Source organism: Acomys minous, assembly GCF_964271855.1.
Source record: "Acomys minous genome assembly, chromosome: 3".
NCBI classification, from domain to species: Eukaryota; Metazoa; Chordata; class Mammalia; order Rodentia; family Muridae; genus Acomys; species Acomys minous.
The window spans coordinates 146,255,498-146,279,724 of NC_140485.1; the positions used below are offsets into that span (position 1 = coordinate 146,255,498).

The following is a 24,227-nucleotide window of genomic DNA, read 5'->3' on the forward strand; positions in this document are numbered from 1 at the left end:
CTTTTTCCCTCACCACTGGTGGCAAGCAGGTGAGTTGGGCCCAACAGGGTCATGAGAGCAGAAGAGCAGGCCCTGTGCCTCACCTGCTCTGGGTGTGGGGATTGTGGGTGAGATGGCCCCAAGGGCGTGAACATGAGAGAGTTGGCCCTGCCTCTTGTCTGCTGTGTGACAGCGTGGGTGAGGAAGAGATGCTCTCATCCCCTTCCTTGTCCCTCCCTCGCCATCTTTGGCAGGTGAGAGAGCTCGCCCGGGAGTCGTGAGAGTGGGAGAACTGGCTCTGTCCCTCACCTTCTCCACCTGAGAGAGGGTGTCTGCACCTCGCCTGGGTAACACATAAGAGCTGGCCCTGGCTGTGGGGGGTTCAGGCGAGCCAGTCCAAGGGTGTGAGAGAAGGAGATCTTGTGGGCCAACCAGCTCAGGTATCTCTTGGCCCAGATCCAGGCTTTTGAACTGGCCCACACCAACATCTACCACATAGATGAACTGCTGGAGTGTATGAAAGAGCCAACAGATCCAAAACTACACGATCTCCATGACACGGCAGCAACGGGCTATCCGAGCGGAATCCCAGTGAGCTTCCAGTACTGACAGGGTAGTAGAAGTCAGAGGGCTCATACCAGACCAATGAGTCATTGCCATGAGCATTTGCTGGCCAAAAAGTGTGGACAAAAAGGTGTACTGTAGGACACACTGTGACACAGTATAGCTGCCACAACAATATTTTTCTTTATTTGTTGTTGGGGGCAGTTACAAGGGTGGAGGGTGGGTATGAGGAGAGGTGGAGATGAGTGGGTTTGTGTACATAATTTGAAATTCACAGAGAACTAATAAAAAGTTTAAAACTTATACATATATAAATAATTTTTAACTTTTATTAGTTTTTATTATATGTAATATGTTACATATTTTGTGATTAAATTATTAAATATTGCTATAATTAAATATTACATGTAGGAGATAGCTTGGTTATAAGGAATAAAGACCCATTCAATGAAAAATGAGGTTTATTGGAAGGGCAATAGGCATTTGGAAAAGTGAGACGTGCCCTTAGCACTTAAAGGTCTTCCTCTCCTATCGGGTTTCCTGGCATTAAGACAATGCTCACTCAATTAGCTTTGTTACAAGTGGGTAAATGAATATGTTGATGAAAGGACAGAAAAGCATCAGAAATCAAGGTACATCATCTTGCTGGCTCTAATTTTGCCCATGTAGTCTTACAGTTCTGCTTACATGTATCAGCGCCACTGGTCTATTTCTGATAGATATGGGCTGTACAGGATAGACACAGACAGACCACCATAGGGCGGTTCTTCCACGTGATGACTGGCCTGTCCATCTTTCTGTGATGGAGTTCCTGGAATGTGGGACTTTCAGAGCTGACATAAGGAAGTCTCAGGTAAAACAGCATTCTTTTTATTCATTGCTTCAGGGTACCTTAAAATTAACTCCATACATTGCTCCTGCATAGGCTCCTTGAATTAATTCTTAAAGTCTGCCTGTGCCTATGACACAATGCCATGATATGCAGTGAACAAACCTCACTGGTTTGTTTCCTCCACAGCTGTTTTTTATGCCTGGTTCAATTGGTGTTTACTAAGATACAATGAAAGCTACAGACAAATACAAAACCTATTCACAGTCCAGTGCATCAAGTTCTCCAGCACTGTGGACACTACTAACCCACAGACACACCTAGCGTGTTGCTCAGAGGTTCCCAACAAAAGCGACTGTCCAGGGTCAGGGGAAAGGCTCAGGGAACATGGTGAGATTGCTGGGTATTTTGAGATCAGTCCCCTCCCTTCTCTCTTCTGTCTTCTTTTGTCTCCTTCTATTAGGGATCTACCTTTACTTTTATGTATTTGATGACAATAAGCACCAGTTATTTTTATATTTTTCTAAAAGTAGTGATATGTGGATCTTTGCACATATTTAACAATGGTTAATCTCGATTGTCAACTATATGAGCTCTAGAATCTGAAGACAAACCTCCTGATACACCTCGGAGAGGTGACCTAGCTTCTGGGCATGCTTGTAGTGGTGCTACCTAGTATGAGTTAATTGCAGTAGGAAAACTCACTCACTGCAGGTGGTACCGTTCCTTCAGTTGGAATTCTGAGCTGCATAAAGAAGAGCGAGCTGAGGACAAATGTTCATTGTCCCTGCATATTGATTATGAATGAAATATGATCAACTGCCTCAAGCTACTGCTTCCTTTACATCCCCCACCACAGTGGACTGCACCCTTGAACTGTGAATTAAAGCCATTTCTTTCTCCCTTGAGTTGTGTCTGCCAGGGTATTTTATTATAGCCACAAGAAGAGAAACTAAGACAACACAAAAGGTTCTTTCAGGTGAGTCCTGGCTCAAAACTACTTTCTTAGTATTGTTCTTACCTTTTACTATGTTCACATTCTTGCTGATAGTGTAAAAATCACTGGTGGATAAAGCTACTAGTGCTTTAGAGTTAGTTAGACAGTGATACCAAACAATACTAGTAGTCATTTTATTTTTCAAAAACATGTGGTAATAGAAAAAAGAAAAAGAAAATGGAGAAGTATGGATATATAATTCTCTAACTTTTCTATAAGCCTAAAATGTTTTTAAAGTAAAGTTTGTTTAAAAACAAAATATACTGGTCTTAGCACAGTAACTCACTCACTTGGTATTCATGGTAAGGTATTCAGCTTGCCAAATCTAAACCTCTATGTTTGTGTATTTTAAATGTTTTTCATAGTGGACTGGAAAGAATTTATAGTGTAGTTATTTCTATTCATTTCTTAAGCAGATGGTTATGTAAGGTAAACTTAGTTGCACAATTAAAATGTGAGCTAAATTCGTCAAGGACACCATTGATAATTGAGAACCTTAGCAAATCATGGTTTCTCAATCACCAGTATTGAGTGAATAATTTCTCACAAATCAATGAAATAATAACACATATAAGATGTTTCTTATAAAAGATGCTCTGTACTAAGGAAATGCAAACTAGAGTGATAATATTAAGTAATTGAACATGAAAACAAATGGAATCCCCACAGGGAAAAGGCTAACCAAACTGCATTGTATTCACACCATGCAGTGCTGTCCGTCAAAAGAAAGGAGCAAACTGCTGAAAGATGCAACCACTTGGATGGATCTCAAGGGAACTATGATGAGTGGGAAAAAAAGCAAAAATGAAAGGGTCACATACCATGTAACTGTTTATTAAGATTCTAAAAATCAAATTATAGTTGGAAACCAGATTAGCTTCTGCTAGAAGTTATGTTCTAAAGGGAGAGGGGTAGAAATTAGAAGGTTCTATAGGTTAGTTATCACAGTAGTTACACATAAGCTTGCACATATAATAAAAGTGACACCTTATACCACTGCCAATCCCTTGCTTGGAATATTGTACTGTAATTACTTAAGCAGCCACAAGAGGACATCCGACGAATATATAGGGTCTTTCCTGCTCCATCTTTGCAATTTCTTATGAAACTATAATTATTTTAAACTAAAAATTTTAAATCTTAAAAAAGGAACCAAGTGCTGACGATATAGTTTAGTTGGTAGAGGGCTTACTTAACATGCGTTAATCCCTGGTGTCACTCCAGACTATTGCACACACGGCATGGTGCGCACCTATGACTCAGCACTGGTGAGATGAAGCATTCATGTGAAAAGCTTAAGGTCTTCTTTGGCTACACAGCTAGTTCAAGGACATCTTGTACTCATGACATGAAAGAGAGGGGAAGGGAGATGAGAAAAGAAGGAAAAGAAAAAGAATTTCAGCGTGTTTATTTAAGAGACAATGTTACCTAAGGCAACATTTGTACATCTGTTACTGTACACAGACAGCTACTCAACAGCTACATCTTTTATTATTGTACAATAAGGGTAGTGACATTAGCAATGTCTTTTTGATGATATAATGAAACTAGTGGCCATCTCGAGGATCTCAGTAATTCTAAACAAAGCTTTTCTAAATGACCACTACGTAAGTTAAAGTTTTACACATGCCAATGGTCTTTAAACAGACAGAAGACAAAAAGTTCATTGGAATGGTGTTTCATCCCGTTAATAAAGCAATTAGTCTTTCAGAATTACAACTTGTGGGTCTTTGGTGATCCACAAGGAATATTAATGGTTATTTGAATCCTCTGGATCTATTGCATATTTACGTGAGGATGGATTCTCTCTAATACTGCAACCCAAAAATCTATGTAACAACAGATGCACAAAGAAGCTGATCCGAGAAACCAGCTGCCTTCCATTAGGTCAGACACTGAAAGGGGTTTACAAAAATGTAAAATAATAGCTTTTTGTTTTGGAAAATGTAGTTATTTGACATAAAAATGTAATTTATGTTAATAGGTAATCATATTCTTCTGTTACAAAATAAGTTTCCAATTCAATATTTTTTCAAATTCTTAGTTTTAATTTCCAATAGGGATAGTATTAGTTCTAATGCATATAAATAAAATCTTACTGAGGTCTTTGATAACCTGGAAAGTGTAAAGTGGTCCAGAGAACAAAGTCTGAGAACCGCTGTTCTGCTACACATAATTTCTGTTTTTGTTGAGTTATAATTCACACATTATAAAATGTGGATAAAATATAAAATTCAATAGTTTTGAGTTCATAAGATTGTAAAATCATCACCTGTGTTCAATTTCAGAAACATTTTTCATCACCTCATAAAGAAATCCCATGCTCATTAAAAATCATTCTACATACACCTCCTCCCTCCGTCTGGCAGACACAAATCTGCTTTTAAATAAATAGTTTTAAATAATATGTGGGCTTTTGTGTCTATCTTTTTACACTCAGCGCAGTTTCTAAAGGTCATATTCCTTCTTATACTGACTAATACTTTATTGTAATAATGTACCATATTGTCTAAGTCCAGGTAATTGACATGGCAAGTTTTGATTTGTATTTTCTAATGATATTGATTATTATATTTTTAGTGTCTATTTGTATATTTTCTCTGGTAAAGTGTTCCAATTCTTTGCCTGTTTTATTCTTTAATCTTTTTTTGTTTAAAAAACTTGTTATGTGTATTTGATATTTTTCCTGCATCTGTGTATGAGGTGTGTGCAGTGCCTTTGGGGGTCAGGAGAGGGTGTTGCACCCCAGGAGACTGGAGATACTGGTGGTTTTGAGTCAAGCCCCGAAGTGTCTTAACCACTAGGGCCTTAGCTGCAGCCCCTCTTTGCTTGCTTAATCTGGATTATCCTTTCATTGTTGAGTTCATTATGTAAGATTTGGAATCTTTTTATGTTTCTTCATCTTCTTCAAAGTATCCTTTGATTCAGGAAATTTTTTATTTTGGTGAACTTTCTTTTCACTTGTTATCTTGTAGTTCGTGCTTTGGTTTTCACATATTAATAACTGTTTCCTAATATAAGGTCATGGGGTTTATTCACATTCTTCTAAGAGTTTAATACATTTACCCACTAGAATTGTGTTTTTAATCCATTTTGAGAGACAATTTCTAAACTATGTAAATTGGACTATAAGTCAGTTCACTATGTTCTAGGAGTGAACGGGCTAGCCTTTAAATCCCCTTTAAAATATAAAGGGAACAGTGTCTATTTTAGATCACTTTACTTGAAACTGCTTCCCCAGCATTTTCTCAAACAAGAGCGTTGTTTTCATTTTCAAAAGTTAAAAAAAAAAAGGTTTCATTAAAAAAAAATATATACACAAGTGCTTTTGTTAGGATTCCTTGGATTTCTGAGTTTTTCCTGTTCTCTGTTTTGAGTCTGGGGTTGTTTCTGTGAGGATTAGGTAGACTTTAAGCCTTCTCAAGAAAAACAGGTACTTTTACCTATTTCTGTCCACCTGTGGTGAGAATTGAGTAGGAACAAAAGACTATCAACTCCTCCCCCAACCACACCACACACACATACAGACACACACACACAGACACACACACAGACACACACACAGACACACACACACACACACAGACACACACACACACGGACACACACACACACACACACACACACACACGGACACACACACACACACACACACACGGACACACACACACACACACACACACACACACACACACACACGTCTAGCTACATCCCAAGCAGAGTGCAAGAGCCTTGGAAATACAGACTACGGCAATCCCTTCCTTGATGACCAAGGCAAGAGAGAGGTCAGTGAAGTAAGGCAAGCAGTTGTGCACAGGATCTGGAAGCCAAGCGGGTGAAAAGGTGAGCTTCACGTTTGATTCATTTAACTGACTATACTCTAGGCTTCAAGTGCTTGCAGACTCCTCTTCCCATGAGCTCACATTTAAGTTAAGATTCCCTGCTTTGTGATTCTGAAAAGCTAGCCTCGTTCTAGCTTCACCACATAGAGGAAAGCAGAGCAGAAAGATGCCCTTATAATTGGAACTAAAGGGAACCCTGGGGTGAAACTGCAACGTGCAAATAACACCTTGCCCCTTGTCCTTCACTTGGAACACCCTTAAGAACCAGTACTTAGCTGTGTGGTTTGCTCAGTGAGGAACAGAGTGTGTCTGGGTCCCCGTCAATGACACAGATGTTAAATGTGGAATTTACATTGCCTCTGTAGGGAGAACTCACCTTCTGACATCCCACTGTTCACCCAAATGGGTAGAGGGGAATCTTGGCTGGGAAAACACTCAGTTCCCCCACACCCTGGGCATTTATTGCAGTAGACTACAGTAACGTCAGCCTCATAGCTTACAACATCCCCCTCTGGACACCCCCTTGTGTCTGCTTCTCGTGAACTCAAATGCCCTGCACAGGCTGCATTTATAAAACCCAGGGGCACTTGAAGCTCATGTTGTAGCTAAGCCTCATGCACTCAGCCTGTGCATACTAGATAGAGCACTTCAGTTACTGAATAAATTACCCATGAAAACCACAAGTACCTCCTGCATGCCTCTTCAGTCTGAGGCTCGTTTCTCTTACCCAAAGTCTGGGTATGCTTTGGGATTATAAGGCAATTTTCATGTTATCCTAGAAAACCAGAAGAAAAATATTTATCAATATAAAGATTTGAAGTTTCCTTTTACAAGAACAACAGTTTTCCTCATATTAAATACTTAGTGACTTCTGAGAAGTAACTCCAAGATATGACCAGAATACAAAAGGCCACAAAAACAGTCTTTTAAATTTTGAGGCTCGTTTTGCTGAGCTCCTGATAGTCTGGCCATGTGCATCTGGATTTTGACACTGAGACACAGTGCTCTAAACAAGAGAGACACTTCAAGTTCAAGGAGGTGTTCCGAGTGAGCAATCAACAAGGGGGGTCGCTCTGTGACTATATGCCTCTGTGTGTATGTGTATGCCATGCTTGCACACACATGTGTGTGAGTGTGCGTGTGAGTGTGAATGCACATGTGTGTGAATGCACATGTGTGTGTGTCTATGTAAGGAGATCCCCCAGAAAGAGCCAGGTAAGAAAGAGGCTCTAGAGATGATAAATTTTCTTTTGGATTTTCTCACTCGCATGCCTGGGAAATCCTACATTTCTCAGCAATTGGTTGGCTTCAGCACATTTTGTAGAAAGGAAACTTGAACTAAGTGTTAAGGTCTGAGTTCAAGTTGGCTAAAGGCATAAAAGAGCCTTTAGCACGTACACAAGGCAGAAGAGGGACATCTGACATTCAGGGTTTGCCCTCTCAAAACCAAAACCAAACAAAACAAAACTGACTTCAAATGCCTTACTTAGAACTGAACTTTGTGAAGGCTCTATCTCCCTGGCAATAGAAAGCACAAGAGTCTGCAGCTAAGGGTAAATGGTTTACTTTGGGCTGAATTCAAAATAATTTAGGAAAAATGGACTTTCAAAAACCTAGTTAGCAAAGCCAGTATTTATTTTCTTTCTACGTGGCTTGTCACACATGACATAACTTCCCTTCACCGGTGGTGATCACTCTCCTCGCCATAAATGATTGGTCATGAGACTCAGAACCTCCTGACATTACTGCCTTCCACCGAGACAGTGCCACTTCTGTGCAATGCACGTCATCCAAAACATACAAAATGGGCTACCTTGTCAAGACAATGATATTTGGGTGATTCACATCATCAGTAAGTTCAAGCGTTTAACCTCAAGCTCAACTTTACAGTAATGTACCCACCTCTTTTGATGGTAAATTCCTAATAGGATAATTTTTCTTCATTGAAGCAATTCTTACTATTTTCCAGGCAAACAGTGTCCTTTGGGCAAGTGCACATCATCTGCATCTAAGCTAGACACACATACAAATTAAATATATGTGAAAATTTAGCTAAGGGTAATGCTATCCTTAGTTAATAAAATGATGAGGGTAGACTAGATCATTTAGAAGTTTCCTTCTAGCACTCACAATCAAAGATCCTAAGACATTTGATCAATTTCTGTTTATATGACATAATTTGCATGCAATATTTTCTAGCTAGAATCTAATTGCTTTGCCTGTTAAAGGTAAATAAGTTGAGGAGGAGTAAATTTTTTGAATGCCTTTGAAGTACCAGGCCCATCTTCCCACATATTTATGTCTCATACTTTGATGGCCAAGTAAATATTATCTCCATTATAAGTCAAATCAAGAGTTTAGTTTGCAATTTCCTTATAATTAACCAAAATTCACCAACATTCATGGTTTTCAGTTGTGAAAACAACGTAACTGCATGCATTTGCATTTTCTCATTTCTTATGTGTCTATGTGGGGACAGGATGGTTGTACCACAGCACATCTGGGAGTCAGAGGACAATTTGTGGGAGTCAGCTCTCTTCTCCCATGATGTGGGTCAAACTCAGGCCATCAGGCTTGGCAGAGCATGTCTTTACTGATTGAGCAGTCTCCCTGGCCTGTTCCCTAACATGTAACACTGTTCCTCAAATAAAATATAAGAAAATTCAAGGCTCAAACTTGCAAAAGAAAAGCATATTACACTTTATTCCTATAATTCCTAGTTGGTATGTTGTATACTCTTATTCAGTTTATAGGAATCCTCTCCATTTGTTACAGAAAATGTTAACACACAAATATCCCAGGAAGCAGCTGGTACTTTGATGACCAAAGTTGAATTTATGCTTTTTGGGGCAGGCACCGCCATTCAGTTCTAGGTAGTTTTCTCTTATGTTAACACTCCTGAAAGACAGGTGTGTGTGGAGTACCCTGGATAGCAAACTAAAACTACCTTAAGTAGAAAATAGCAGGCAAGAAAAAAGTCCTGGTTCTGACTAGTGTCCCTCTGTCCTGAAGCTTTTCAATTTAATTTCTTCAAATCATGAAGCTTTTAACCATGTGGAAGCAGTAATATCTTAATAACTTCTGCTGAAATAAAAAATTAGGCACCTTTGAGATAGACAGAATGATACCAAGATAGGGCAGTCACTGTGCAAAACTGCACACGGCAGCAACATGCATGAAGAAGAGACACTGGAAACAAAACAGCCTCCCAGTTGCCAGATTCAGCTTGTACATCAAGAGCTTGTTTTTTTAATGAACCACACACTAGCTTCTTCTAAATACTCAGACTTCCCTTTCAAACTATAGCTGCCTGGTGCTTGTCAACGTTCTAATTTTGATAACTATTTTAATTTTGTTATGTTCTTTTATAAAAATTAGTGGGAAAGACTGAAAATTGCTCTAAGTGAAGGCCTTGAATATAATTCAGTTAAGCCCAAACCAAAAATGTGGTTTCGAAATTGCATTTAACCTCAACTAGACTTTGACTGGTCAACTGGATGTCAGACACAAAGGAAAAGGAAAGCACACAAGCTCAGGGCATTGGGAACTCAACCACCAATGCCTGGATAGGGGTGAGTGAAATTGGTTATTTAAGGGGATGTTTTTGCTCTGATAAAAACCACCACTCTATGGCATATGTCAACTGTTCAGTCCACACACAAATCTAAACACTGGAGGCGCTCTCTCTCTCTCTCTCTCTCTCTCTCTCTCTCTCTCTCTCTCTCTCTGTGTGTGTGTGTGTGAGGAGAAGAAACACTTTATGGAAAATTTCAAAGAAAAGTAGAAGGCTAACATAAAATTTTTCTGCAACATGATTAATGCATTTCCCCCACCTCAATCTAGTGGAATTTAGTGTTCTTTACTTTTAAATTTTAGTTCAATTGTTTACTGTTGATATCTATGAATATAAAACATGTAACCAGTCTTTAAAAAATCCTGGCTATTTCTGAGCAATTTGTAAATACTGACAATGATCTTTATAACTTTGTTTTTTTAAAAGGCAAAGCATAAAGGCTTTCAAATCCCCCAACATGGCTCATTGGGAGTGGAAATTAAGAGACTCACTCTATTTGTCTTCAAATGCCCAACATTAACATTAATACTTTAGACTCTAATTACTTTAAAAGACTAGTTTTCATTCCTGTATCTAGAAATCTAAAAATTTCCCAGTTCTCAAACAAGATGACTCATGGAGATGAACTAGGCTACCATTGTGGATCTACCTATTAACGTAAGTGTAGCAAGGTCCATCCCGAAGCGCTGGTGCCTGTATTCCAACTTACATCATCAAAGCCGGGGTACCTGCTAGCTTTGAGTGGGTAGTGTATTACTAAGGAACCCATTGCTACTTACAGGATCTGAGTGATTATGAGGACTGCAGCTGTGCAGAAGTAGGTGACTGTCCTAAAACCATCTCCCCTGTTACTGAGCCTGCTGTCCCAAGCATCCACACACAGTTTTAATTGTCAGTCCAGGGAACATTTGTCTATATATAAAGTAAACTTTTTGATTCTTACAAGGGCCAGAGAGTGTGGGGTTGCTATGGGCAGCTGGTTATCTGTAGATGCAATTGGCATCAATACTGAGGGTGAATGTTGAAACTGCTACGGTCTGCACAACAATCTCTAAAAACAAATAATTATCTAGCCCAAATGCTGACAGTGTGAGTTTGGGCTTCTTTGAGTTTTACATGTTAAGGATATTGGAGTGAGGCAGGAAGCAAATTACATAAATTAAATATATGGGGACAGCTCTGAAGAAACTCAGAATCTGAGATGAAATACTTTTAAAATATATTTTGTTTAATTATATGAATCCACACTGTATTTGTATTTAAATACTTTTATTTGCATTTCACAAAGAAAGCAACATTGTTTGCAGTTAAACATGCCTTTCAATCAGTGCTGGTCATATGCAAAATAAGTACAAAGAAAAATAAGCATTTTCCCTTTACAAGTAAAACAACACACTTGTTGCATATACAATATTACACATACATACTATCTTCAAATCTTTCCACAAAAGACAGATTAGAGTACAAATTTAGAATTCTACTTGCAAATTCATACTGAATAAACTGAAGGTCTCTACTGGTGTTTAAATAAAAAAAAAAGTGATACCTTTGTAAGTTTCCAAGTAATCGCTTTCCAAAGTATTTGCAAGAAAGAGATTCTTCCTCACAGCCAAAGGGAGCACTTGGCTTCAATCAAGTCAGTGCCTACAGTTTGTCTCAGTGTGATTTGCTGATGAATGCAAATGCGCCAATTATGTGGAAGTTCACACACACACACACACACACACACACACACACACACACACACACAATTGTACTGATGATTTATACAGCCCAACTTCTGGAGCATTTCTTTGAGCTAAGCCATGACCTTTATTTCCTTTGAAGTATTTCAAATTAAAAACGGTTCAAAAATATCACTAATGACTACCATGACTAACTCCAAAAAGGTGGCCCTTCTCCTTTTATTTATGATCAAAGGTAAATGTGTCATTAATAAACTTTTTCCTACAGCAGCAGATATACGTAACAGCAATGTTACTAGGCTAATTTTCCAACACATTCCTGAGAGTTTGATATGGTAAAGAATATGTCTTTGAGAATTTCTAGAAGTCCTATCTATGACTCAGTGTTTCTTAAATGGTTATGGCAAATCTTCCTCATGGAACATCAGTAAAAATGTGAAAACAGAACAAGTTAAATGCTAGAAGGATGAGGAAGTTTTCACATGTGCTTTCTTTGATGCAGACAAATGTGTGGTGATAACATCTACCGTGTGGTGGATGAAGACGACAATGTGAACTATAAGAATTCTGAGCTCAGACACACAGGCTGGGTGCACAGAGCCGCAAAGCTAATGAAAAGGCAGCAGTAGCTTACATTTGTGAGTGCAACTTCGGATAGCATGTAAAAACAGTGACGGATCTGAAGGCAGAAGAAAAACAGAACAGGAATGGTCCAGTTAAGAGAGAACTGGGGAAAGAGATGCAGCCACACAAAAGAGTTCTGGGTAAGAAAGGGCCAATGTGCCCTGCCACATGTGGATGTTTTAAGATAGAAAGGGCTCACCCCTGAAATTCTTTTGGGACCATGTTGTCTGTCAGACACCAGAGGAGTAGCAAGCATTCAAATGGCCCATTCTAAGAATCACAATGACTTCTCCTGGGTACATAAGAACATTTACCAGAACTCTGGAGATAAATCTCATAGTAGCATGACTCTTCAAGGCTCTTCAAATGAGTTATAGGAAACCCTGATACTGGCTCACAAGCTGCAACATCTCACCTCAGACAGTAGCGACATTTAGACACACTTTTACTCAGCACAGCCCTCTATTTTCCTGGTATTTACAAAACCAAAGCTCACCATCTCAGTTTAAATCAACACTTAGAGATGCTGGATCTGAATTGTTTCCACATGCAGCCATATTGAGTGTCTCTTCCCGTCCTATCTGTTGCATGCCCATTGCCCCTGTTAGACACGGAGTCACAGGCCTACCCTTCCAGTCAGATGCCCCAGACATAATGAGCCTTTGCTTTTTCTCAGGTGCATGTAGCAACCCTCAAGGGAACAATATTAAAGGCAAACAACGAGGGAAAGGGAGAAAACTGAGTATGTATGTGTATGTTTTTGCATTCTTAAAGATATGTATCCTAGAGACTAACCAGAAAAACAAACACAAAACAATTGCACTGGCTACTGCTAAGTGAGAAAATATGCAAGAAAGGATGTGCCCTGTCATATTATAAAACTAATTTTCATTATGTACTTTACAGTTAGGCAAAGGACAGAACACAAAATGAAATAAAGAAATGAAACTTTATATTAATAATAGTCTACTACCAAAAATATAAATCTAAAACAATTAAATAAAAAAACACATAACTGCTCCACTCACTATTGCCGATACAGGAATAAAGGGAAGGGGAGCATGGCAGATACTGTCACACACTGATCCACGATTTCAGTCAGGTGGCCATTTGCCCATGCAAAGGACTACGGGCCTAATCAGTACCATGGGAAAATGTATTTTAAAACCATGCACTCATCCCTTTCCCGTAACCACTACCCACCCAAGCAATCCCACCCCCTTAAAAAAGTTATAAAATTATTATTGCCTCTGCAGGCGATGAGGAAAAAGGAGCAGGGGAGAGTTATCATACGTCTGGACCTCAATGTTTTATTATATATCTACAAATCCCAGCAAAGAACTGGTGCTACGTGAAATAACATATAGAAAGTAGCAATTATTTATATACATTAAAAATATATACATCCAGAATACCCCAAAGCAAACAAAATATAAGTAAACAAAACATCTAGTCTACCACTGCCCACAAGGCAGTGAGGGGTAGGGAGTGTGGAGAGTTTTCATAGAATCAATCTCAGTGTTCATTAAGTACATGTTAAAAAATAGTCACACCAAGGACATGACAAGGCATTTACAATCATTCTCTAGCAAGCGTGTTATAAGCAACAAACAGACAACACAAGAACCCAGGCCTAAGAGCACTTCTACACTACTACAGTATGGCACAGGTGACGGAGTGAAGGATGGGTGTTCCATGCTTCTGGGTATAGATTCTTGCTTCGTTTGACAACATAAAGGATTGGGAGTGGGAAATTGAAATAACTGACAAACTTCCAAACACATTAAAAAAAGTAAAAACCCAGAGCTCTTTCACTCCGTAACCCCATGCCAAAGCTACACAACTACTCTACAAGCCATTGCCCAGACAGGCAACGAGGGAAGGGGAAGGGGACATTTTTCATAGAATGAACCTCAATATTCCTTATGTACCTAAGTGTCCACAGATAGATTTAGGTACAAAAGAAGTAACAACAAAAAGATTAAAAAATTTATATTTACATTTTAAAGTATATACATAAAGCTCCTCTGGGTGGAACAGAATTAGAAAACCTATGCTACTCTACAACTATTGCCCACAGAGGCAATGAGGAAAAGGGAAAGAGGAAGTTTTCATACATCCGGACCTCCATGTCTCATTAGGTACTTATACACCCATATAAAGGATTCAGTACCAAATGAAATAACACAGTATAGTAACTATATTTATATATTTATATATGTATAGTATATCTCCTGCCCTTAGTCCCCACTAAGTCTAAGAGAAAGAAAATGAAAAGAAAAACCTGCCCATATAGATGGAATAGGAATGGGAGGACACTGAATCCAGAACTCCACGGTTCATCAGGAACCTACGAGTCTAAGTTCAGGACCCAGTGGATGCAGTGGCCAAGAAGCAAAACACACAGTGAAGCCATATGCCAGCCTGCACCCCACCCCAGTCCCAGCCCCAAAGCATTGTCTGTGCTACTAGACACTCACTGCATAGCCAACATAAGAGGAGGAAGAAACTTCTTAGAGAAAGACCCCCAACGATCCTCATAAATTCATGGAAAGGACAGGTAAAGCAAGGAAGTAAAAATGCAGCATCAACATGTTTATACACTTAAAAAAGTATATGCTCTCGCCCCCAAACTATTTTTCGAGCCAAAACCCCAAACACAGCTTTTTTAAAAAAGCCAAACTACTTTAAAAAGTATTGCAGTCAGGCAATAAAGGAAAGGGAAAGAGGACACTGTTACACATCTGCACCCCACAGTCCATTGAGTGCCTTTCACTCTGAGTGAACAGAACACAGTAGTAAGACATATACACACCTAGACATCAAGCACACTTCCCTGCATCTCCCACTCACACATCCGCCCCACCAGCTACTGCCCAACAGGTAGCAGAGGTGACTGTTCACATCTAGTCTTCCACACATCATCAGGTCCTATCACATGCATCTGGAGGGCACAGGACCACACGGATTAGCAATAAAAGGCCATAGCTGCTCCACTCTCTTCCACACTCTCCCAAACAGTTAGTGACACTGTTAAGAGGCGACAAGAGAAAGGAAAGAATCTGTCACACTCAATCACAACGGTAACTAAGTGTCTATGCAAAGAGACGAGTCTAAGTGAAATACAAAAAGTGGCCCTGAACTTACAATAAGCGTGAAAGGATAAGAAACAGATGACTAAGTCCCTAAGACTGGAACCAAACAACAAGCACTGTTCCTGCTACTCTGTTCCTGTCAGGGCATCCGTGTGCACGTGCCTGGCTCACATCCGTGTCCACAGGAAGAGTGTATGGAGGGCAACAGTAAGCAAGGCCCAGATAGCAGCCAAACTATTTCCACCCACTTGTAAAAGAAGCTAACTTGCTCCCCTCTTGAAACTCACCCCATCTTTTCAAAAATTAAGACCAAATTACCCTGAAACTCTTTCTCACAGTAGACACCATGGGAAGAGGAGAGATGATCAGAGGGCAGTAGGTAGTTCACTCTTTACCAGGACAAAATTTGTAAAATATAAAAACATATAAAAGAACTTGCATATGTTTCGAAAGTATGCATAGGCCCCTCAAGAACTCCTACAAACACTCTAGAAGTCAATCTCTAATGTACTAGTTATTGCGTACTCATGCAGTAAGGGACGGGCAACAGAGTAGGTTTGCCATACTTTGGGACCTCATTTGGTATTTCTTTTATACTTCAGAGATTTAAGAACAAAATTTAAAAAAACCCACAAAACCCAGCAAAATATATCTACCTGAGTTTCAAGAAATATAAACATAAGGAGACAGAACATTTCTAAAAAAAGAGAATTAATTTTGTAAAAACAAAAGTAAGGCAAAGGTGAGAAAATCTACATTATACTCATGATCCCAATTCTTAGAGACCTATGTAAACCAACCCATTCCTGGCTGCGAACTCAGCCCTGGGACCCAGTCCTTCTCGACTGTGCATCTGCAACTTGTGTTAGATGACCATTCCAGGTGCTTTACCTGAGGTGAGCACCTGTAAAATCCATTCACCATCAGGCTATCTATCAGTCAACAACACAAGACTTAATTTTAATTTCTTGCTTCCCAATAATCAGGAAGGATTGTTTGGTACCCAGTAAAGCTGATGCAGTTGTATTTTTTTCTGCCCCTGCCCCCGCAGTTGGATTTTTTATACCCAGGACTCTTCTGGCAGCTGTTGTTCTAATGGTGGCTAAAGTCTAATAAAAACACATATGGCAAAGACAATCAATTAAGTAGAACCTGTGATAGCAAAAAAGCCTGTAAACACTGAAGCAATGATGTATACAATTTCATTTGAAAAAAACAAAATGAGACAGAAGAAGGCACAAGCTTCTTGGCGGCAGGGGTATGGGTGTGGGTGTGGGTGTGGGTGTGGGCGGGGGTGGGGGTGGGGGTTGCCACTACTTTATTATAGCTAACTTCATATTAGCAGAGTGAACTTGTATCCTCCAATTCCTAACTTTAATAAACTTTCAGATCTCCAAATCAATTTTTCCACAAATCTAGATTTCCAATTCTATCTTTTATAATAATCAAGATGTACATTTCAAATTCCATTCAATACACTTTCTCTGTGGTAAGCAGAATGTTCATTCACCTGCCACCCAGTGATGTCAGGTGTGTATGTGCTTATACCCACAGCCCCAGCTGACACCTGTGGTTCAATCTTCCTTCCTAAAAGTACAGGGTGCAGGATTAAACTTCCAAGGAGGAAAATCTGAATGCTATCAATACACTTATCAGACTATAAATGCCACCTCTCAGCCTTACAGCCCTGACATTGAGTTAGCTGTAAGAAGTTGCCATAAATAGGTTAACAAAACAGAAAAAGTAGAGAATTCTGTGAGGGAAATGAAAAGGAGGCCTACCAAATTAAAAACAGTTGAGATGAAGGTTGAAGGTAAGACTGCAAATATTATGGCTCCTAGGAACAAACAGCTTCCGACAGCAGTGGATCAAGAGTTTCCTCTTTTAAAGCCCACATCCTCTTACGGCTTTATTTACAACACCACACACCACACACATTCACACTCACACGTGGAAAAAATTGTTAAGACAAGATTTGCCATATGCAGATTTGCAAAGACTTTAGGATCAATGCTAAGATGGGCAGATAAATCTCAAGATTGAACTCATCCTGAGAAGTAGCAAAAGTTAAACTCTGTATCAAAGTAGATTTAGTAAAGCAACATGGTACAAAACCAAAGAGGGGCAACGGGAACCCACAGGAGTATTTTTCCTTCACTCTAAAAATACAAAACCCCAGTAACCTTCAGTGTGGACTGAACCATCATTCATTCACCAAAAGCACAGGGAGATACAGATGCACAAACACCTATTTCACTACAATATCAAGACGATTCTGTGACTCTCAGAAATAACAGTTTTTACTAAAAAACACAAACATGTTTAGAAAAGACTAAATTGGGATTGAACACTAGGATTAAAGCAGGCTAAGTTTCAGCTTGTCAGCCATTAAAATTTTGTTATATAAAAATATTCTCATAAAATAAACTATAACTTTGTATACAACTCCACATATTCTAACTTTACAACAGCTGAATAAAAAAGTGGCCTTTCTATGGTCTGACTCTGTGGAGTGTTTTCAGTGTTCACAAATTTCACAAATGAGTAATTCCCTTTTTATGTACATGGACACTGTTTTCAAACAAAACATAGGTTTCTCGTGAGTTATTAAGAAGAAAAACGTCTCTCCTAAGAGTCAAAGAAACACAACAATCCCTAGGAATAAGTCTGCATAGCTCAAAAGATTCAAGTACAGTATTTCTCCTCCAGAAGGAGTGAGAACGCCCGTATTCTGCTCGGGATACTCTCCCTCACTTTCCCTTTGCTACTCTGTTTAGTGTAGTTTGGCCATGATAAGAGAAAAAAAGCCTATAATTTTTTAAAAACTAAACAAAAACACTGTTTTAAACAGCAAAATAATAATAATAATTCATAGCCCACCATATTTTTAACTTATTACTGTTCCACATCCTCATTGTCCCTTTAAGGTACTATGGTGAACTTCGAAATAAAAAGCTTTAATTTCTTGAAGACCCTACATAAGAAATGCTTCTAATACACACAGTAACATAAAGTAGAAACCCACACATAGCTATGATTCACAGAGAAAGGGGTTTGATTTGTTAGGTTCAAAAGGCAACTTAAACAAATTACATTCTTGGTGAGAAAGTAATGACAAAAACAGCAGCGCTTAACAGAAAGCTTGCCAAAGTGTAGGAATACTCCTCTACAGCAGAAAGTCAGCCTAAGGTCTCACCAGGTGCATGGAGTTGGGGGTTTTGGCATCATTAACAAAATAGTTAAGATTAACCCGGTTCAGAACACCTTCCTACATAGTGCCATAAAGATGAAGCAAAAAGTGTTAGGTATTTGGAAAACTGAAAATTTGGGCCTGTTTGTTCATCTGTTCAAGTTAACAGAAACATGAGAAATTCTTTAGAGCCTGGCTATTTTGCAGGAAATACTACAGACACACACCTTTTAAGAGAACCGCAGTCATGGTAGACCTCCACACCTGAGGTCAGTGTCTGCAGCTGAATCGTCAGTGCTCTGTCACTGCCCTTCCAGGCTAACCACCACAGTCACTTGCACCTAACAACAGGAAGCGGCAGCTGAACAACCTACTACAGCGGTTCTTACAGCCGACCTGCCTTGGTTGTACTGTATCAGCAACACTCTGGCCACTAAGCAATACAACAGAATCTCAAATCTGACTTTTTTTTTCCATTTCTATGACAAAGAGAAATTACTCATTATTTTTGTAGATGGTTGGCATAGAGGTGAATATAATTTCGTAATAAATAACTACTTGCTGCCTAAAGACATTTCAGAAAAGACATAAAAAGTACAATTGGGCCCTGAGCTAACTAGAAGTCTAACAGTGCAAACAACTCAGCAGCAGGCCTGCCTTCGCCTCAGCCTTTGCAAAAACCGCAGAGCCATGGGCGCCAGAAGGTCAGCTGTGAGTGCTACAGCCACCACGTCAGTGTCTTCAGATTTCTCGCCATCCACTGGATATTCAGTTGAATAACTTCCAAAGCCTCCTGGACACACCGAAGCTGCAAGGTTGCCTCTGACTGATTTTCAAAGAATGCCTGGACCTGCAAGTTCAACGAAGAAGTATTTTAAACAAAGAAGTGCTGAGGCTCCCTGACGGGCCTTTTGAAGAGAGTTTTAGCTATGTGCTTGTAGCTCCAGGGTCTGACATGTAGGAAGCAGGAGGGATATGGTTAAGTATAGAAGCAGCTTATACTTTACCACCCAAGGTATTTGCCTCAATCAAGTGTGGTAATCCAAAAAACAAAACAAAACCTTTCTTCCCTGCTGGTGCCTCTACTCTCATGTCTCTTACTTCTTCTTTCCTTGTTATTTTAAAAAATATATAAAGAACTCTGAAAAACATGAGTCAACCTAAAATCAGGTTTGATACATAAATCACATTATGAATGCGAGTTCTCAAAATAATTCCATTACTACTAAAATGATTTGTATTGAGGAGATGGCACGTCGTGCTGAGGATGGAACCAGGACTTCACCTCCTGGCTGCATACGACCATCTAGGAACAATCTCCATGTAGAGGCATTATCCCTGATGAGGGCAGACGGAAGGGACTGGAGTTAGATGAAAAGCCGCCACTTCACATAGCAACTAACCTCAGACAAATGTGTCTTTGTTGAAAACAGGTGAGTAGATCCAGCAACAATACTTTGGATGGTATAGGAGGCCAGATGGAACCTGAAGAAACACAAATATAAGACAAAAATAAAATATAAAATAATAAAATAAAATAAAATAAAAATGAAGCCTCTGCTGACAACCAAAGCACTATTCTAGAGCATGAAGGAAATCCTTCAGTGTAAAGGTGGAGTGGGGTGTTCCCTTTGGAAATTCAGTTCAGAAGTTGGGGCATCTTTACACTTATGCAGGAAAGGAGGTTGAGACTTGGGATATTCTGATAGAATTTTAATCTAGTTCTCAAAAATCATCTATGCCCAGGAAAAAAAAACAACTCATTATTGCTTTAAGAGAAGAAGGAAGCACCTAAATGGGCTACCAAGCTAATGATTCCTTAACTGGGGTCTTGGCAATCAAGACATATTCCTAACATACAACTGAACAGCTGTTCTCAAACAGTCCATGGCCATGCTCAGGTGACTAGCTTACCAGGGTCGCACCCCAGTGGAACACCACTGTTACATGCTGTAATGCTTATCAATATAGAAAGCTGCTGCATAAGAAGTGCTTCCCTTAGGAAGCACATGTTAGGACAAATCATAACCTCAGGGAGCCAGCAAGGCACTATGAGCCTTTTGCAAATGCACAGTCTGAGAATATGAAAGTCAGTCATTCCCTAAGAAACTTACTTATGTACAAGCTTATTCCAGTTTTCTTTAACAAAATCCCATGCCAGCAAGTGTCCAGGGAAGTGTCTGCCCACTGTTCTAATTATAAGTGACAACTTCTGTGTTCGGATAATACCACCATCAAGGCTACTTTTCATTAACCTGTAGAAGAAAACAGATTCAGCCTTCAAAATAATTGTTTGTGAAGTGATGACCCAATATAAAGCCCTTTATCAACTCAAGATAAATCAGGTTGGCCTAGCCTAAGATTAGGACACAAGTTAACAAGATAAGTCAGGTTGGACCAGCCTAAGATTAGGACACAAGTTAACACGTGTCAGTCACCTTACTAGTCACGACACACACATTTGTGCTTTGTTATCAAATGATTTATGATCAAGGAAAAACTGCAGCTTACTACACTTTTGGAAACTAGTACATTTTCTGGTTTTTCAGGTCAGGAATACTCAGCCTGTACATTTGTGCATATAAATACACAGACCAGTACTGAAACTACTAAATGGCAAAGAAAAATAGTACAAAGCATAGGGTCCTAAGAAATATTTTCACAATTTACTCTCTATGTTCAGGTGGTATTTGACTATTTACAATGGAAGTGTACAGTACACTGTGCTAAGGTCAGAGACTAATCACTGATTTAAAGATAATGCTTAGTAGAAAGTGGGTCTAGGCAGGGCCAAGGATGCCTCCAGGAGACCGTAAGGATTTACTTGAGGGGCTTTATGTAGGAGAAGAGCCAGGCTGAGGTGGTACGGCTCTCACTGTCTACCTGAAGCTGCAGGCACCTTTGAATTTCCCTTAGCCATTTGAATCTTACTCTGCCTCTTCCTGTTCTCTCTGCTGGGTCTTCCTTGCCTGCCTTTCACCCACATGAAGCTCCCAGCTGGACATTAGGAAGTATAAGCAATAAACTCAAGGGACTTCAACAGTTGTCTATTTCTGAACTGTGTGCATTTTCACAGTACGCATGCACAGATCAGTATCTTGTACCACAGAGTTTAGGACATCATGCCAAGGGAGAGTGACACTTCCAAGCAGGGCAGAGATGGGACCAAGTGGATTCTGCATATCTGTTAAGGCTCAGTCCCCAAGATAAAGTCAAGCTCATGTGAACTCCTCACCACACTGTCCAACTCAGGAAGAAGTCACAGTGAGAACTCAAGAAAAAATGGCTCCTGTCCTACAGAGCAAAGAGCATTTATCTTTTGGTTTTGTTCTATCATGTTCTTTGAGTGAGTCCATACCAGTAAAGTTTCTGTACATCCTCTGAGCTGGCAAGAGCTTCGAGTATTTTGTTCTTTTCTGCTTCAGAGCCCATGGAGGAATACATGTGTAAGAGGAACAACCAGCCTGTCTCGGTTCTTGCTCCAGCTTTGAACACAGTGACCATGACATCAGTCGGCAGGCTATAGGAGACATAGCGAAGCATGAGAATAACAAGGAAACTATCTGACCCTATCTCAAAACCAAACCCACCAAACAAAACCAGAAAATGTGTCGGCAAGGACGTAAAAAATTGGAATGTTTCAACTCTGTCAGTGGAAACATGAAATCACACAATTACTATGGGAAACTCTTATGGGAAATATCATGAAAGTTCCTTAAAAATTAAAAGTGAATGCTAGGGGAAATAGTTCTATCAAAAGAGCTTGCTAGGTAAGCATGAGTACTTGTGTCTGATCTATAGAAACCACATAGTAAAGTCAAGGGGTTGGTAGGTACATGAGCTTCCAACACTCAGGAGACAGAAACAGACAGATTCCAGGGGGCTCTCTAGCCATCCAATCTAGACTATTCCGTGAACACCAGGCCAGTGGAAGCCATTGTCTCAAAAATAGGGTGTTTCTAAGGATTAACACTAGAGATGGTTTTCTGGAACACACACACACACACACACACACACACAGAGAGAGAGAGAGAGAGAGAGAGAGAGAGAGAGAGAGAGAGAGAGAGAGAGAGAGAGAGGGAGGGAGAGACCCACACACCAAAACAAAACAAATAATACATTTTCTATGATTCAGCAATACCATTTTTGGATATATACCAAAAGAATTTAAATCAGGTCTGCAAGAGCTAAAATGTGTATGCTCAAATCCATGGCAGTAATAAGTAGAAGTAATTCAACGGTCATGAAACCAGTGTATTAAATAGGGGATGTGTGTACAGGGGATATAATTCCTTCCTCTCTTAGGAAGTGATGAATGGTAAGAGCCATTTACGTAGATGTGCACTTCACCTCTGAGTCCCGTTTGATGCCATCCAATTGTCAAACAGCTTTGCAGCCATAGTGGTACAGTTCCCTAGGCTGTGGGCACAGGCAAACTCCAGCAAGGCTGAGCGAAGTTCTCGCATGGATGGCGTGCCGTCATCAGTCCAAGTCTGCTGCTGGATTTGGTTCTGGAGCAATTTATATACTCTGGTCTACAGAGATGAAAGTTTAAAGGTACTTATAATCAAAAACAAAAAAACAATGTGTGGAAAGGTTAGTTTGGAATCCCATTTTCAGGAACTTCTGTGGAGACACACAGCAACACTAGTGGCAATGGCACTTTGACTGCAGCAGAGAAAAGTCTGACACTCGAAGGTGCTTAGACTGAGCTTTATGCACTCACCTCACAATCAGACAGCACGGCTCTGCTAGTTTCCTTACACCTAATGATCAAGAGAGGATCTCAAAATATTTTATATGTATTTGAAAGTATGGCAAATATTTTACTACAATAATTCTATTTTCATAAAAAGCCTGTTGTTTTAAATGTGATCATTTAAATAAGCAATTGAGAGTATGACTTCAATATTATTTATATAGCAGGTGCCTCAAGCTGCCTTTTCCTCTTATAAAATGAAATATACTTCTCATATGGTTTCTAAATTAACCTTCTGAAGTTAAGGTAATTAAACAATAAGTACTAATTCCATAAAGAACAGCAGGCAAGAAGAGGAAGGGGATAAGGAGATATGTCATGTAAGCTGCCAACATCGTATATCCAATAAAATGCAGCAACAGTAACAAACTTACTTTAAAAATAAAACAAAAAATGCTGACACTTTGCTATATATTACATTTTGATTTACTGCTTTAATTATACACCAATACACCCAGGAAGGTTCTTTCCTAAGTTAATGTAGTTTTTAAAAAGAGAACTGTCAGTTTTATAGCAAAGGTTTACACCGCCAATGCTTCATATGTAAGAGAGTAGCAACTTGGTAAGTTATAAAACAGGAATATGACTAAAACTAGACATTAACTTTTGATGTGAACAATTTAATACAACTCAAATGCACCTCCAGACCCTACCCACCAAACCATAGCTTTCCACAAACTACATAGCTTTCATAAGAGAATGACAAATTAATATGTACAGTGTCCTGGTTATAATGACATAAATATCAATCAGAAACCAATATTAAATATCAATACACTTGAATACTGAACTTCGGGCTTGGAAATGCCTGCCATCCCACTTCCTAACTACAAAGTGGTTTCACAGTTTGATAGTTTTGATGCTATCAAAATGTTCTAAGATTGAAAAAAGAATTTTAATGTTTTCCCTCTTTATGAGTTAAAGCCAAGTTAGTATTTAACTAAAAACGTAAAGAGTCATAGCACTAAAAGGGTCCAAGCCTTAGAGACAGAAGCTAACCCTCCCATCCTTGCCCCTCACGCATCAGTCCCCTGGATCCAAACACCTGAAACCATAGATGATGAAGATGCAGCAAGAGACAAGTCAAGT

General features: G+C 39.4%; 1 protein-coding gene across 1 annotated transcript in view; it reads right to left on the reverse strand.

Moving 5' to 3' along the window:
* Window positions 1-11,037: 11,037 nt before the first annotated feature.
* Window positions 11,038-24,227, reverse strand: part of LNPEP (leucyl and cystinyl aminopeptidase) — an 89,958-nt gene continuing 76,768 nt past the window's right edge. Inside the window, exons 15-19 of the mRNA XM_084777467.1 lie at window positions 22,730-22,914; window positions 21,738-21,899; window positions 20,494-20,634; window positions 19,783-19,864; window positions 11,038-19,229 (exon numbers count right to left, since the gene is read on the reverse strand). Of these exons, the coding sequence (XP_084633593.1) occupies window positions 19,098-19,229; window positions 19,783-19,864; window positions 20,494-20,634; window positions 21,738-21,899; window positions 22,730-22,914 (702 nt within the window). The 3' untranslated portion in view covers window positions 11,038-19,097. The remainder of the gene's footprint in view (window positions 19,230-19,782; window positions 19,865-20,493; window positions 20,635-21,737; window positions 21,900-22,729; window positions 22,915-24,227) is intronic.